This window comes from Diadema antillarum, unplaced genomic scaffold (genome assembly GCF_040938485.1).
Source record: "Diadema antillarum isolate AM-2024a unplaced genomic scaffold, OU_Dant_1.0 scf00000112, whole genome shotgun sequence".
In the NCBI taxonomy this organism is placed as follows: Eukaryota; Metazoa; Echinodermata; class Echinoidea; order Diadematoida; family Diadematidae; genus Diadema; species Diadema antillarum.
Genome location: NW_027271001.1, coordinates 3,597,672 through 3,612,511, shown reverse-complemented (window position 1 = coordinate 3,612,511; position 14,840 = coordinate 3,597,672). Strand labels below are relative to the sequence as shown.

The window sequence follows — 14,840 nt, the reverse complement described above, 5'->3', positions numbered from 1 at the left end:
GATTTCATACACAGTGTTTAGAGACATTATCTTTCAATCATGCAAAATTTGTGATGTTTGCAAAAGGGTGTTCAAATTAGCAAATTTTTCCTAGATAAAAGAAGGCCTGTGCACTTGACATCTAAGTTCCTAAACTTGGTGTTGTAAGAACCCAACAGAACATATATTACCAATTATGGCTTTGACAACAGGCTTATCTTTGCCTTTTTTTGCTATGATTTATGTAAGTGGTGACAGTTAGATATTCATCGTCCATTAGCTTTAAGCATGAAGTTATGGAATTGAGTATTTATGACGGGTGTAGAAACATCTGCTGTCATTGAGATTGATGATTCACTGTACACACTTTATGCATTCCTAATGCCTAGATTTGTTCTAAAGTACACTAGATACCCGTATGAAATTTGTATGGTTAATTTGTATGGTTAATTTGTATGGTTAATAGTGCTTTGCATCCAGTGGAAAAGGCGCTCTATAAATGTCTACTATTATTATTAATACTATTGTTATTGTGAGGTAAAAAGATTTTGTGATATATTATTAGCTGTATGCATTTAAAAGATGCTCTTTGTGTCAGTGTAACTGAAATAGGGTTTAAGTACTGTTAAAGGAATCAATAGTACATGCACCTGCCTACTCTAAAATATAGATAACATTTCTTATTTTAAGCAATCATTTCTATCCAAAAGAAAAAAAAAAACCAAAACACTCTCGCTGACATATTATGCTGATTATAAGTTCAAATCCGTTTGTTTCAGATTGTTGTTGTGTCCCCTTTATATAGTCCAATTACCCACTGAGCCAGCTATAACCCTGCCATGTAATCAAGCTATCCAGCAAAACATCTCATGGTCTGCATTTTCATCTTTGGTGGAGGTCTTGCTCTATCAAATCTGACACTTACAGCCTTGTATTTAGTGTTATCATACCCAAGATGTTAATCACTAATATATATCCGATATTTACCATACACTCCTTTGTTCATCACTAACTATAACTATTGTGTGGTGTGGAATATTTCTACTAACACTTTCCATCTACTTCTTTCATTTATTTGGTTGTTTCCCGCCTGTTAACTGCTACCCTTCCTCCATCCTTGTGCACTCTCCCTCCCAATCTTTAAACGGGTGCTCCCCTACCTCTATATCTATCTTGTTTTGTTGGCTTTTGCATTGTATTCATTACATCTTAACTTGGGGTCCCCTGCCTTGGGTCCCCTGCCTTTAATCTCCATCCTTGCATGTTTTCTGGCGACTCCAATTTCCTCTGCCAATTCACTTTTCCTGACATTTATCTCTGTTAAACTCCTTTCACTGCATCGCTTCACCGCCCGTCTTGTGACCCTCGACCTTAACCCTTGACCATTCAGGACAGTTTGCTCCATTCTGAGTTGAGACCGGGTCTCATCAAACGTGCTTATCCCGCATCTCCCTCAGATTACCACCAGCATCATCAGTCGCCGCATCATCAGCAGCAGCATCCGGTGGAGCTCGTTGCCGATAGCAACGGCATCCTCAGCTCCAGCCCCGGCTCGGCAGACAGCATCCCCCACTCCTTTGAGGCCCGCCTCTCTCCGCAGCACACCATGGACCACATTCTGGTCTTTCCCTCGGCCAGCAGCAGCTCACCGGAGTGCAATTGATGAAGGGCTTGCTTGGGAGGGGTGTTCTGGTGGGGCACTGTTTTGCTCTACACTAAAGGGAACATGTATTTGGAGACTGTGAGTTAGGTAGACGATTTAGCTACATTTTGCTCTGGCTGTAATCTTTCATAGGGTATATCGGCATTTATTTCCAGAGCATGAGCAAACTATCATTCCTGTTCAGGCATTAAAGTACTTCATGTCCTGCTGACCCATGAAATCCTTCGTTTGCCAGACTCTCGACAAGAGAGCAGCAAACATTTTTTTGCCAAGGGGCAGTCGGCAAAGTCTTATGTACATTTGTGTCTGATGTGATAATTTGATACATGCACATTGTACAACGTACATTGTATCTGATGTGATAATTTGATACATGCAGGGTGATATTGAATCTTCTCGTTATGATGTTGCGTCAGATTGAGAATTAAGAAACTTGGTTTGCCAGACCACTCTGTAGTTTCTTGAATTTGTGTCTCGCCAACTGGACTAGTGGACTGGATGAGCGCGTGACATTCAGAGAGCTGTACATGTAGCTGCCATGGGGTGTTCAGTGTAAGAGGAAAAAATGATGCAGGGGTGTGCCGAATTCCATGTGGTGTCAACCTGTTGTCTTGAGAAATGTATTGTTCTAGTAATCAAATACAGGAATCAAAGACAGCAACAGGGCTGAGGTGTGACATCGCTGGCGGGATTGCAGTTTTTGGAGTCATCTACTACACAGGTGCATCTGTAGAGCACGCTGCTATCGGCCATGTGGTTTGACATGTAATGAGAACCTGGTGCCGTGCTGAGTGGATTACTAGAAGAGGTGAGAGAGGGTGAAGGAGATATGGGAAGAGATGAAGGAGGGAGTAATGTAGGAAAATGTCTGTTATTTACTCGGAATTTTGTTCATTTTCTTCGTTTTGTTCTGCTAGATTTACTCTTTTTTGATGACAGAGAGATAAAGAATAGGTCTGGTGAAAGTCGAATGGAATTCAGAAAAAGTGTCTTGAGTTTGGTATCGCAGTAAATCAGCTTCTACATCAGTTGTCATTTTTGTTGTTGTTGTTTTATCATGATTGAAGAACTGAAATGATTGTGCCTTGGGGGGCAGGCGAAAGCGAGTGTTTTATAGCAAGTTGTTGTAGATAGACATTGTTCAGATGATTCATCAGAGTTATCAGTCACAGCAAGAATCATTATAGTACAGTCCTCAATTGATTATCTGATTGCTTTGTCCCCATCATCAATGTTTGGCATCTAATCAGCAAAAACAGCCATCATTGCACAAATTGCTTTAATAAAGTCACCTTGCTACCCAGTCCTATGTTTCTGAGCTTGCTGTGCCCCGCAATGAGAGTGCTTCATACAAATCAGTCCCGGGGGGGGGGGTTATTTGTAAATATACAGCATGTATTTCCATTGCTGTCCTTGAAATACACTTGTGCCATACTTTCAAAATTGATTTCAAGACAATGATGTTTTGGGGGAGGTTTAAAAAGAGGTGAACAGGGGTAGGGAAGGGATAGGGGAAATTTGGGGAAGAGGAGAAGAAGGAGGAAGGTGTCAATTACATGGTCACTCATGTCAAAACAAAGATCTCATTTTAAGAAATCCTGTATGCCTCGTAACATTCTCAGGTGCCCCTCAGTGTCAATATATTATGTATATGCATGTTTGCCAGTGGAATGCAGGCATTGAGGTCCTGTATGTTGTGCTTGTGGATACTCTAACTGTGATGAAAGAGCAAATGCAGTAATGGGTTGGTCGCAAGCTCATGAATGCATAGTGCAGGTCATCACCCAGATTAAGGAGATAGCAGATTGAGGTGTAGAAAGAGCGGTGATGTGTTCCTCTCGACTGGAGGTTATTTGAGTGTGGCACCGAGCTCACCACCACTTCAAAGCCCCCAAAATGTAAGCTAATTTAACTTAAAACGGAAGGAATCTTGTGTTTCTAGAGTAGTATTAAACCATTACTTTCCTCTTGTGGTCACCTGTTTCCATCCTGTGGAGAAGAAATTTGTGTGGATGAGTTAATAGACATGAGCTTCATGTAGCCAGGTTCATGTTACTCGTATATATGTCACGTTCACGTATTCCTACAACCTTCAAGAATTGGACATTGGACACTGTGTATATATGATCCATATTATTATATTAAAGCTGGCATTACAATACTTGTGCTTCTTTTGTGGCGTTAACTCTTATGTATCTAAGATGTCTTGAGGATCATTTCCCCTTCTGAACACCTGAGATCTCATGCACAGATATTAAGGATGTGGGGAATACCCTGTATTGTCATTCGCTGAGATAGTATTACATCCTGGATAGCACTCACAACTCATTTTCTTGTTTGTAATCAGCCTTGTGATTCATACTCCTTCCTACTTCATGTTCGAAGATTCCAGCTCTCCCGCTTTGGGGCAGTTTTTTCAAAATCTCCTGCTCTCCTGGTTAAATTTGAATTTCTCCTGCTTAAGATGTTTTTTTTCTCTCTCTCTTCATATTCCTCATCCCAATCACCATAAGTTCTGATACTCTGTACTCAGAATCCATAGTTGTTCAAGTGCAAAAGTCTGAAAATCATCCAGAGGTCTCCTGTAAATGTAAGAGAGGCATCTCTTGTGTGGATTCACTATGTGCGGACATTTATGTCACAAACTCTTTTTCTTGTAACAAGTAATTTTAGTAAAACTAGGAAGTGGCAGTGTGTGATGGGCAGTGGTAATTTGTCATTCTGTGATTCTATGTCAGGGCGATGTAAAGAAGATAATTGGAGAGTAACTTTTCTTTTTGTTTGGGGTTCTTGCACGTCTCTTTCAAAGACAGTACCATAAGTAAACTATTCGGTCAGTAGTGAAGCTACTTTTGCAGATCGAGGTAATGGAACACAGACTTTTTGTGTGTGCCTGATCGTGTTGAATGAACGTGTGTGTGTGTGTGTGTGTGTGTGTGTGTGTGTATGTTTGTTGGCTTGTGTGTTTACTTGTTTATGTGTGTCGTGTTTTTGTTTGTAATGGTGTGTGTGTGTGTGTGTGTGTGTGTGTGTGTGTGTGTATTGGTGTTGGTGTGTACATAGTTGGTGTGAATGTTGGCCTGTTGGCCTACTGTGCATATTCTATACTGACTATTAGTGGGCAGCAGAGTTTAAAGTTCTCATATTCACTGTTGTGTGATTACCATTTGATGGTTACAAGTTACGTACGGTACAGCCATCTGCCAGTCACAGCCAAGTATTTCTCAGTGTATAGTGTTATATGATCGAAAAGACATTTGCCAACAGTATTTACCCTTGTAAGCAGACACATTCTACACAGCATATCTTTTGTGCTAATTAAGGAGTAGAAGGTGATGATGATGCCCCAAAATGTTGATGTATTACTGTAAAAGTGGAAATTTTCGCGGTGTTGAAATTTTCGCGCATTTCGCGCAAACAGAAACTAGCGCGAAAAATGAAAGCACGCAAATATTTTTGCTTGCCATATGTTCCAGTAGTTGACGTCTTGATTCCGCGGAATTAAAAACACGCGAAACTCTTCTAACCCTGCCGAGCGTGAAAAATTAGTCGCGCGAAAATATCCACTCTTACAGTACATGCTTCCTTCTCTTCCAAAAAATTCAATTTCTAATGCAATTATTCCCATTCAAAGATGAAATACGAAGACTTTGCCCTTTGTTTCAGATGGAAGGATGTAGGAACTGAAAGGAGAAAACACTATACTATGTTTTAATGGGAGTTAACCTCCTTGGCAAAAAAAGAAAGAAAGAAAAAAAGGGGGAGATAAGAATAGGAGTGTCTGCAACAAAACATTATTAGAAAATCTAATCAACTCAGTTAAACCAAACATGATGCTTTTTAGATATGCCTATAACTTTACATCGTTTCCATTTCTGGAAGCCTCCCTATCAGTCTCTACTACAGTGTACCAGCATGTAAATTGTCCCTTTTTGCTTTTAAAACTCCTCCCCCCTTTTTTTTATCAAAAGGGGGAAAAAATCTTATTCAGGCCTCCAATTATTATTATTATTAGTAGTATTTTTTTGATTGAGCATTCAATAAGGACTCTCAGGAGGAGGGGTGGAAGAATATTTCTCATATTGATGTCACATACTTCCTTTTGAAGTTAACACTGCCAGTGTTTATATCATGGTATGATGCTGTTCAGATCTATCACACACTCTTCTTTCATCATCCCGTATACATGTATCAATTCTTGTTTTGTTTGCTCTTTCCCTCAACGAGATATATTTCATGCAAAGTGTTGCTGGAGTTTTTGTGCAACAGGAGTTTTTAAATTTTATTTGAAGATCACAAGATCCAACACCCTCTTTAATACTTAGAAATCATTATGTTTACTAAAGCTGAAGTTGATATCATTCGGCTTTTTTGTCTCCGTTGTTGGGGTATACATTGCTTGCTCCAAGATTTCGCACCAAGGGGGGAAAAAAAATGTCTCATGGAAGTCATTTTGGGGTCTCAATGTGTATTTAGTTTTGCTTGAAAGCTAAAAGCATGCATGTACCACTTGCATACAAAAATGGGGTCTAGTAACCTTGTATTGTCTGCTCTTTTCTGCTTATCTATATCATACAATTGTTTGTTTGCTTGTAAATGTTTAGTAGAGTACGCAGTTATGTGTTTAAATGTTTTTTGCTCCACTAGAATTGTTTGTGTCTGCTTTTGTTCTTTGCTTTCTGCCCTTGGATCTAAAAAGAAGAAAAACAACAGCCATACAAACAAGAGGAAGCCACAGACATACACACACACACCACTGCCCCCTTCTCCCCCACACTTCCCACTTGTGTGTTAATTGCTATTAAGGCACAGTGATCTTATTCTTTTCTATGCTCTGAGTTCATAGGGAGTGTTACCTTACTGTATCATACTGAGTTTGTTTCCCCCTGGAGTCAAAGTGAGATACGGTCTGCTGCATCTCTCTGTCTAGACTGGTGAACCTTGTTGATTAGCATGGATCATTCACAACATGTACATGCATGGATGTTGCACCGTGAAGTACTTACGCCATTGTGCTAAGTGTAGAAGGATTGATTACTGTGTGTGTTACAGTGAAGTACAATTGTACAAAAAATAAAGATAATATTGATAATAATACTCATGGATGCCAACTGTTGGACATAAAATGCATCCAAGTGTTCAATGGGAGTGAAAATATCTAACAATTTAACACTGAGGATGTCCCTTGTTTTGATCATTGTGTAGAAGAACTAGAATATTCATCACTGGGCTGTAGGAGTGAAGTATGTATTGAGTGAGAATATGAATACTTTTTGGTGCTAGATTTTGATTGGGAAAATATGTGAGCATAGGTCATGGCATCAACTCTTTTATGTTGAATGCATTGTGAAGAAGTTTGAGGAGAGGAGATGAACCCCCTTGAGAGCACTATTTGAATCACCTCCTTGCACAGGTATGTGTATAAAAAATTTGTGTAGAGATTTTGGAAGATTCCAAAAAAGCAGGTTCGCATATTAAAATACGATGATGACTTTAGGAAGTCACCAGAACTGCCATGAATGGGGTTTATGCATGCATGATTGAAGCTGGTTTAGCATGCTTTTTGCCTCTTGTTTGGCAGATTACATCTTTCTTTTGTTTTACCTCATTTATTGAGTGTTTTTCAGGGTGTGGGTTTATTGAATACAGCTCGTTTGTAAAGATATTTCAGGGATATGTGGGTCAGCTTGACAATGAGAGTGGGTTCTAGCAGGAAATGTTGAGAAATACTGTATAGGTGCTATGAAAGATATCTTGGTTTTAGGTGGTTTTAAGTGACTTTTATTTTGAGTGGTTCAGAGGATGAATGTGTTTTTTTAATGATATGTGTGTTAAGAGAGAATGTGTTTGAGAGATTGACAGTACAGTTTGGTAAAAAAACCCGAAGAGACTGACACAAAACGTTGTGCTAAGGTGATACTGTCACTGGTTTAAAACAAATCGTATTAGCTATCCAATAAGATATTCACAATTGCTGTAAAGAACATACAAGTATTGTGAAGTACCCGAAGCTGTCTGTGTTCATGTTTTTGTTTTGTTTATTTTTTTCATGTTTCTTTCTTACAAGTAATAAAGAATATGCAGATTCATCTAATGAAATACTAAATCATTTTATTAAATGTGCACACTATGTTGATGTTGCAGATATAAGATACATAGGGAATTACATAAAAGTCATATTAATTTGGTTGGTGTTATATCAGATATGCCGATGCTTGTCTTCTGTTCTATAAACAGCGCTCAAAACAAGTTATAATGAGGTATTAATGTTCAGTTTTCTGTCTTGGACAGGGCCTTATAACATCCATTATTGTATATCAGAGGCTATTTCTGCAAATATTCTCATGGTCAGGTACACGGTAGATGGTTCTACTATAGCTGGAGTGGAATCAAAACTATTGCCCGCAAAGTACATGTGCATGTGTGGAGCAGCTGCTTGAGCGTAGGCCTACCGGCTGGTATGCCCTGTGCACGAATCTACATTGTTTTAAAGATGACGGAGCACGGTGTCGGCGTACAGAATCCTTGATCTACCATTCTTTACCATAATTTGTCTGTAAAATTTCTTGTGGCTATCAGAAATGTGACAGTTTCATGAAATTTCAAAGCCAATAGTTATGGAAGAAAAGTAGCTGATTTTGTCTTGAAAATATGCTGATTATGGATTTGTCTTCACTCCCGCCGCTGCTAAGTACTGGGATGGTAGACCATGAAAATTGATAATTGGGCATTATGACTGGCTTGTTATATAACCATGAATGAAGGGGAAGGGGAGGAAATTAAGGAGGAGGAGGAGAATACCTACTTCCTTTACTCTCTGACACTATTGTCTCTGTGTAGAAAGCACAAACATTGGTGAGGTGTACTGTTATTGACACCACATCTATCTGGTAGTATGATGCCCAAAGTACATAACTATATATGTGTGGATAGAAAGAGTCAAATGTTTATTTGAGGGATGCTTACCGGGTAGTTTTGTTGATATCAAGACAGGGGAATGTGCTATGTTTGGCAGAAGATGCCTATTGTTTTAGAGCTAATGCTAATACATATCCGAGACTGGAAAATTGTGGGGGGGGGGGGGGAGGAGGGAGGGAGGTTGGGGGGTTGGACTGAACATACAGGAATATGATAACGTTTGCAGGCCATTCATTTTGTTCTCCTTTGTGAAGAGATGGTTGTATACAATTCACACCCATTCATGACAGAGAGGATACAATTAGAAAGAAAAATGAAACAAAAATATAGCCGTTAAGCTGTGGATTCTCCACGTGTAAAATATTTTTGCCAAATTCTTGTGACTTATGGTGATTATATCCATTTATAAATGGGAAGTGTGTGTACATTGGCAATGTTTCAAGTTTGACGAGGGTATTTGTGCATCAAACATTCCTTACAACATCGGATGTAGTGGACTCTCCTTATATACTGTGATTTTAGTTCTGTATGTGGTGATGTATGCCATGAAAATAAGGAGTTTGTGGCCTGAAATAAAGGGGAGGTATGGTGTCTGTAAGTCCTCTCAATGCTATTGGAAACATGAGAGATGAAGTACTGTGTATGCCAAATATTTTGTGAGGTTTTTATTTTCGTGAATTTCGCAAGTCAGGCGCTATTGGCGAATTAGAAACACATGAAAATGTTAACTCAGATCTCAGCATGATGATGACGTGCATGCGCACATTTCTCCGTTCAGTCCCATGCTCCACAATTTTGAATTCAACCACTCGAGAGATCGTTTGGTAAGTCCTGATTCGCGAAAAATTAGCTTCACTATTGGTGTATACAGTAGTCATGAATGGTAAACTCATAGTCCGCATATTGCTGAAGTCCAAGGGTTTTAACATCTGTATGCACATTATGCCAACCAAGGGTCAAGGGTCATGATGAATGAACTCTAGGAATGATCAATCACACATTGCAGTCTTTGTTTCCTTGAAGGGGGAAAAAGAAACAACATCCAATAACAGCAAACCCATTCAAACAGGGTGTTAAACATGGCATGTTTGTATACCACAGTCAGTCATGCTTTAGTGGCTTGTAACAATATGCAGACATTCTGCTTGCATGTGTAATGGCATGTTTTTCAGCTGAATGCAACAGGAAGAAAGAAAAAAAAGAAAGACTGGATTTTTTTTTTTCAACCCATACAAGGAAACCAACCTTTCATATTATCATGTCTGTCCTCTGGCCCCCTTAAAACCACATGTACTGTATATTACAATTTGTATTTCTGTTTCTCCTTCCTTTATATATTATTTGTGTATCTTTCCTTCCCTTCTTCCTAAAGTTTCCATCTGGTATTCTTCTGTTCCATCTCTTCTCCTGCTCCTCCTCTTCAACTCTTTTCCTGTTTATGTTTCTCCTGTATAGGGTTTTGTGCGAAATGTTCATGAAGGAATTGAGATACCTTCCCATATTAAAGTATAACTGTGTGCATCGTGCATTCCAATTCAACCATAAAGTCTCATAAATAGGAAACAAAAACAAAAAAAAGACACCGTGTGAATTTCTTCCCATTCTTGATGTGAATTTTTGCATTGTTGGTTTATCAGCCATGCTTGGATTAGCAGTCAGGTCACCCGTTCGGCTTAGGCTACAGCTTATGCAGTTGTTTTGTTTTATTTTGTTTTTGTTTTTTTGTTAAGTGTGTGTTTGTGTTCTTCTGTATTGTGTGTTATTTCTGAGCAATAGCATTCTGGCTATGATTCAAAACAGAAACGGGTACTGATGGCATTTGGACGTTGGCTCGATGGGTATTGCTGGTCTGGTTTTGTTTCGTTGATTACTGTTTCATCTTGTAATTTTGTAAGGATAATAGAGTTTAGTCCAGGACTGAAGGAATGAGGAACATTGTGTTGTGATGGAATTTTTCATGGGGCAAACATGGTTAATAGCAGGAAATGTTTGGGGTTTTGTTACTTTTAGTATGTTGTACTTGAGAGAAGTTAATTTTTTGTGTGTTTTTTTTTTTATTCATTAGCCTTTGTACATGTTAGATGACTGAGAAAACAGCAGTGGAATATGTCATAGCCTAGCCATGGTTTGATATAAAAGGCATAAAATAATTAAAGGGGAAGAATTGCCCAAAGTTAGATCTCATGTCTTGGTCAAATGTCTACACATGTTGGTGTGAAAAATTAATTTGCCCAGAACATTTCATGCTTGTCACTGCACAATAGCGAAGCTGAAAGACTAAACAACTAAACAAATGGCTAACAATGTGCTGTAAGTGAGGACATGTCTGTTTTACCGGAAGAAGGCTGTTTGTCACCTGACCCCGATAAGAGATATTACCTTAAGTTGTGGCCTGATTGTCCTATCTTATCGTACATGGAAATCAGCAAACCTTTATAACAGTGTGTCAAGTTTCAGCTTGGTCACTGTGGCATAATGCATGTATTATTGGTCACACAGCTTTCATAGGTCAGTGTACTATATTATCTGTTGTGTCATACTGGTCCAATTGGCAGGTTATGGAGCAAGAGGTCATGTAGTGGTCAATCGGTCACTTTGAGTAATCCATGACATTTAGGGGTCAGTGTGTTGCTAGTGTGGATGGGCTGTAGTGCCCTTGTGTTGATACATGAATTTGCAATTTTGTGCAAGAATTGCATTAGCTGCTATGATATCTCTGTTGTTCATGGTTTATAATCAGAAGGGAGTTTGTGCATTTATTTTTGATATAAAGAACACAGAATGTGACATTGGTTCTTTTCTGAGATATTTGAGTTCAGGTAAACATTTCAGGTAGGTTAAACTTCATCTTAACTCTATCTAAGTCTAGTTTTTGTGTGATAAATATGTACACACGCACACACTTAGTGGATCTTACATGTGAGAAAATCTTTGTTTTCATTCCGTACAGTAAAAAACACATCATTACACGCCTTGCCTCATATAAAGTAACTTTTTCGAGCCAAGTCTGTTTTGTCGCTCGCTGTACCATGATCCTAAAAAAGAAGAGTCTGTTCTAACTGTGCTTTTCCTCTTTCACATATAGTGTGTTCATATCCCACTCCTGAGAAGTGATGTCAGTGTAACCATGTAAGTCATGTTTGTACTGCAACAGGGCATTATGACTACAACTGGTTGAATGAAGATTTTTGTTGTTGTTGTTGTTGTTGTTGTTGTTGTTGTTGTTGTTGTTGTTGTTGTTGTTGTTGTAGTTGTATACAGAGGAATATGCTCATTTCAAACAGCCTTGTTATTATAGGACTGGAGTTGTGATCCCACAATGTCATCGCACATTGCAAAACAGAACACAGAATCTGTTAATACTTAATTCTGACTGGTAAATCAGATTTACTTTGGTTTTGTTATTTTAATTTTTTTTTTAGTTATACTAATGGTGAGGGAAACATGAAAGTCACCCATGGTTAGAAGATGTGCAACCTCTGTGATGAGTGCTGTAAAAATCTTGTCATGTTTTCTGCAATCGATGTGGTGCCCATGGGACAGAAAAGTACTGAAATCTTGGAAAACAAGGAAAAGGAAGGAATGCTAGAATGCAATCTGGCCACCCCCTTCATCCCCAACGACCATGCTTTGATGCCTGTAATTGGTCAACTTAACGTATTTCTCTGTGCATGTTACACATAATTTTGACAGTTGGTTCATCTTTGTCTGAATTGTGGATTTGAGTTTTCACCTCCCTTCTGTCCAAGTGTAAGTTCAAGTTGTGTGTGTATCCTCTTTTTGACTGTAGGAGGATTGATTGGGGGGGGGGGGGGATAGAAGTAATATTGTAGAGAGGTTCATAGTCAATTATGATCGAAGGTGTGTGTGCCTGTGTGCATGCATGACTAAAATGTGTGTATGAGTGTGTGTGCTTGAAATGTGAGAGTTTGTTTATGCATGGACATATGTACAGTTTTACAAGTGCATATGTGTGTTAATCGTGTGTGTGTGTGTGAGTGTGGATTGTAATTGCATTTGACTGATGGAGTGATACAGTATTTACTGTCAGGTTCACAGTAAGTGACATTAAATTGTAAAATAAATGAGAGGATTTTGTGATTGGACATGCTCCAGAGAACTTGGGATTATATGTCTACATCATAGCATGACTGATAATCAATATTTTAGAGAATAATACTAAAAACATATATTAGTTTTCAGGTAGTGGTATATAATGTAGAAATGTTGGCCACTGGTGTATTTCAGTGCCCTATCTCAATGTACGCATATGAAAGGTACAGTAATATATCAGTTTAAAGCGATCCTGTGAATGTCGTTAACATTTTTTAAGTGCCACAATCTTAATGAACTTTGTTGTGAAATGCTCTATCAATATTGTACAATACATTTGAAAATATGATTGTAATACAGTGTATTTAAAAAAGGAAAATTACAAAAATATTGTAAACATACTGTGACAGCAAATGAATTGTAAAAAAAGAAGGAAAAAAAAAAAGGAAAAAGTCTCCATTAAATTATTCTGTACAGTTACTCTATGATGTGCAGGAATACTGTCAATGTTGTAATTACCAGCTGTTGTTGTATACCAGTGTATGATTGTGAGAGAGAGGGGAAAAAAAAAACATGAAAGGGGGAAAAAGTATTCTGCCTATTGCTGCTTGCTCATTTAATTCAGTGCCATTCAATTCAGGATTGGCATTACTGTCTATAGAATGCACAAATTTGTTGTTCTCAAGGTCATTTTTAGAAACTTTGCATGACTAGCCGTGGGAGAGACATTTTTTTTTTTTTCCAGCATTGTGCTCCAGTGGTTCCCCCACATATTTGGCAGAACATGATTTGTTTCATCAGACTGCCCAAAGAGTACTGTTCTCAATTTGATTACCATTTGTCAGATAATGTCAGTGAAATATTGAATTCTGAGAGTTCTTTGATTTTCATTTGATATTCTAATGAAGAACGAAATGAGGATGAATTGAATTTAACGGGGACTACCCGTACACTGTGGCATGTTGATGCAGTGGAGTATGATGTGATGCAGTACGCTGAAGCGTCTGGGAAATGCTTTAAAGAGATCGTATAGTTTTGGTTGACACCTAACTTTGGGTTTCTAACATTTTTTGGTGAGATAATAAGAAACCTTTCATGAAATATGAAAGAACATGTAATTCCAAGAGGAATTCAACGTTTATTCGATGAAAATTAGTTTTGAAGTGGCTGAGATATCCAAAACAGAGCGATCCTAATAAATGGTGGGACCCACCTTTTATTATGATCGCTTTGTTTTACTTTGATTTTGGATGTCTCAGCCATTCCAAAATCGATTTTCATCGAATAAACTTTGAATTCCTCTGAATGGTATGGTCTGTACTATTTCATAAATGGTTTCTTGGTATCTCACAAAAAGTTAAAAACCCATTTCTCTTCTCCACCAATGCTATACCATCCCTTTAACTTGTAAGCCTGGGGCATCATCTAAAGACAGAGGACTGTATATTATCATAACTTTGTATTATTACGAGATGCTGTTGACTGGTTATCAGCCAAAATGAAAGCTGCCTAGCTGGTCACCATGGGAGCAGCAATTTTGTGAAAGTCGGGTGCGGCAAAATGTTTTATGAAATGAGTGCCACGGTATGCCACTTTGGTTTGCTCTGTGCATCGACAAGCTCTAACAGCAAAATGGAGACACCTTAGGGGGCTCTTTATCTCATTAACATGTACAGTATGTGAATTCTGAGCATTGAGAAAAGTAGTGCATTGTACACTGTACAGTCTTGGTGCCAACCTTGTAAACGGCTGATGAGGCGCACTATTCAACTCGGCTTTGCCTCGTTGAATAGAGTACCTCTATCTTTCACCTCGTGTGAAATCTTGTACCATCGCACTCGTGACCATTCACTATTTGTATATATTGTAATCTTACCCAGCAATGATGGCATGTGGCTTTACACCAAAACTTTGAAAATATATTATGTCTTGAACAGATTGGTCCAATTTTCCCCAACCTTTGTTACATTCTACTTACATTTCTCCATTTATTGAAACCACATATTATATTTGTGGTAAAACTAGGTACAGTGCCCACCTAGCACAACAAACTTGGTGATATAGAAATTTTGTTGCAAGTGAAAATTCAGGTCCTAAAATCATTATCTAGGCGTATATATCTTTATATACTTCATTTGTTCAGCTGTAACGACATTTTGATATACCAAAAGAAAATCACTGGTCCTGCAGACTTCGTTGTAAATTGAGTCACCTGTGCAAGAGCTGA

The 14,840-nt window shown here is 38.4% G+C and overlaps 1 protein-coding gene across 1 annotated transcript in view; it reads left to right on the top strand.

Annotated features, from left to right (window-relative positions):
• Positions 1-2,953, top strand: part of LOC139719657 (BCAS3 microtubule associated cell migration factor-like) — a 37,349-nt gene extending 34,396 nt beyond the window's left edge. The window contains exon 19 of the mRNA XM_071631063.1: positions 1,437-2,953. Coding sequence (XP_071487164.1) covers positions 1,437-1,642 — 206 coding nt within the window. The 3' untranslated portion in view covers positions 1,643-2,953. The remainder of the gene's footprint in view (positions 1-1,436) is intronic.
• The last annotated feature ends 11,887 nt before the right edge of the window (positions 2,954-14,840 follow it).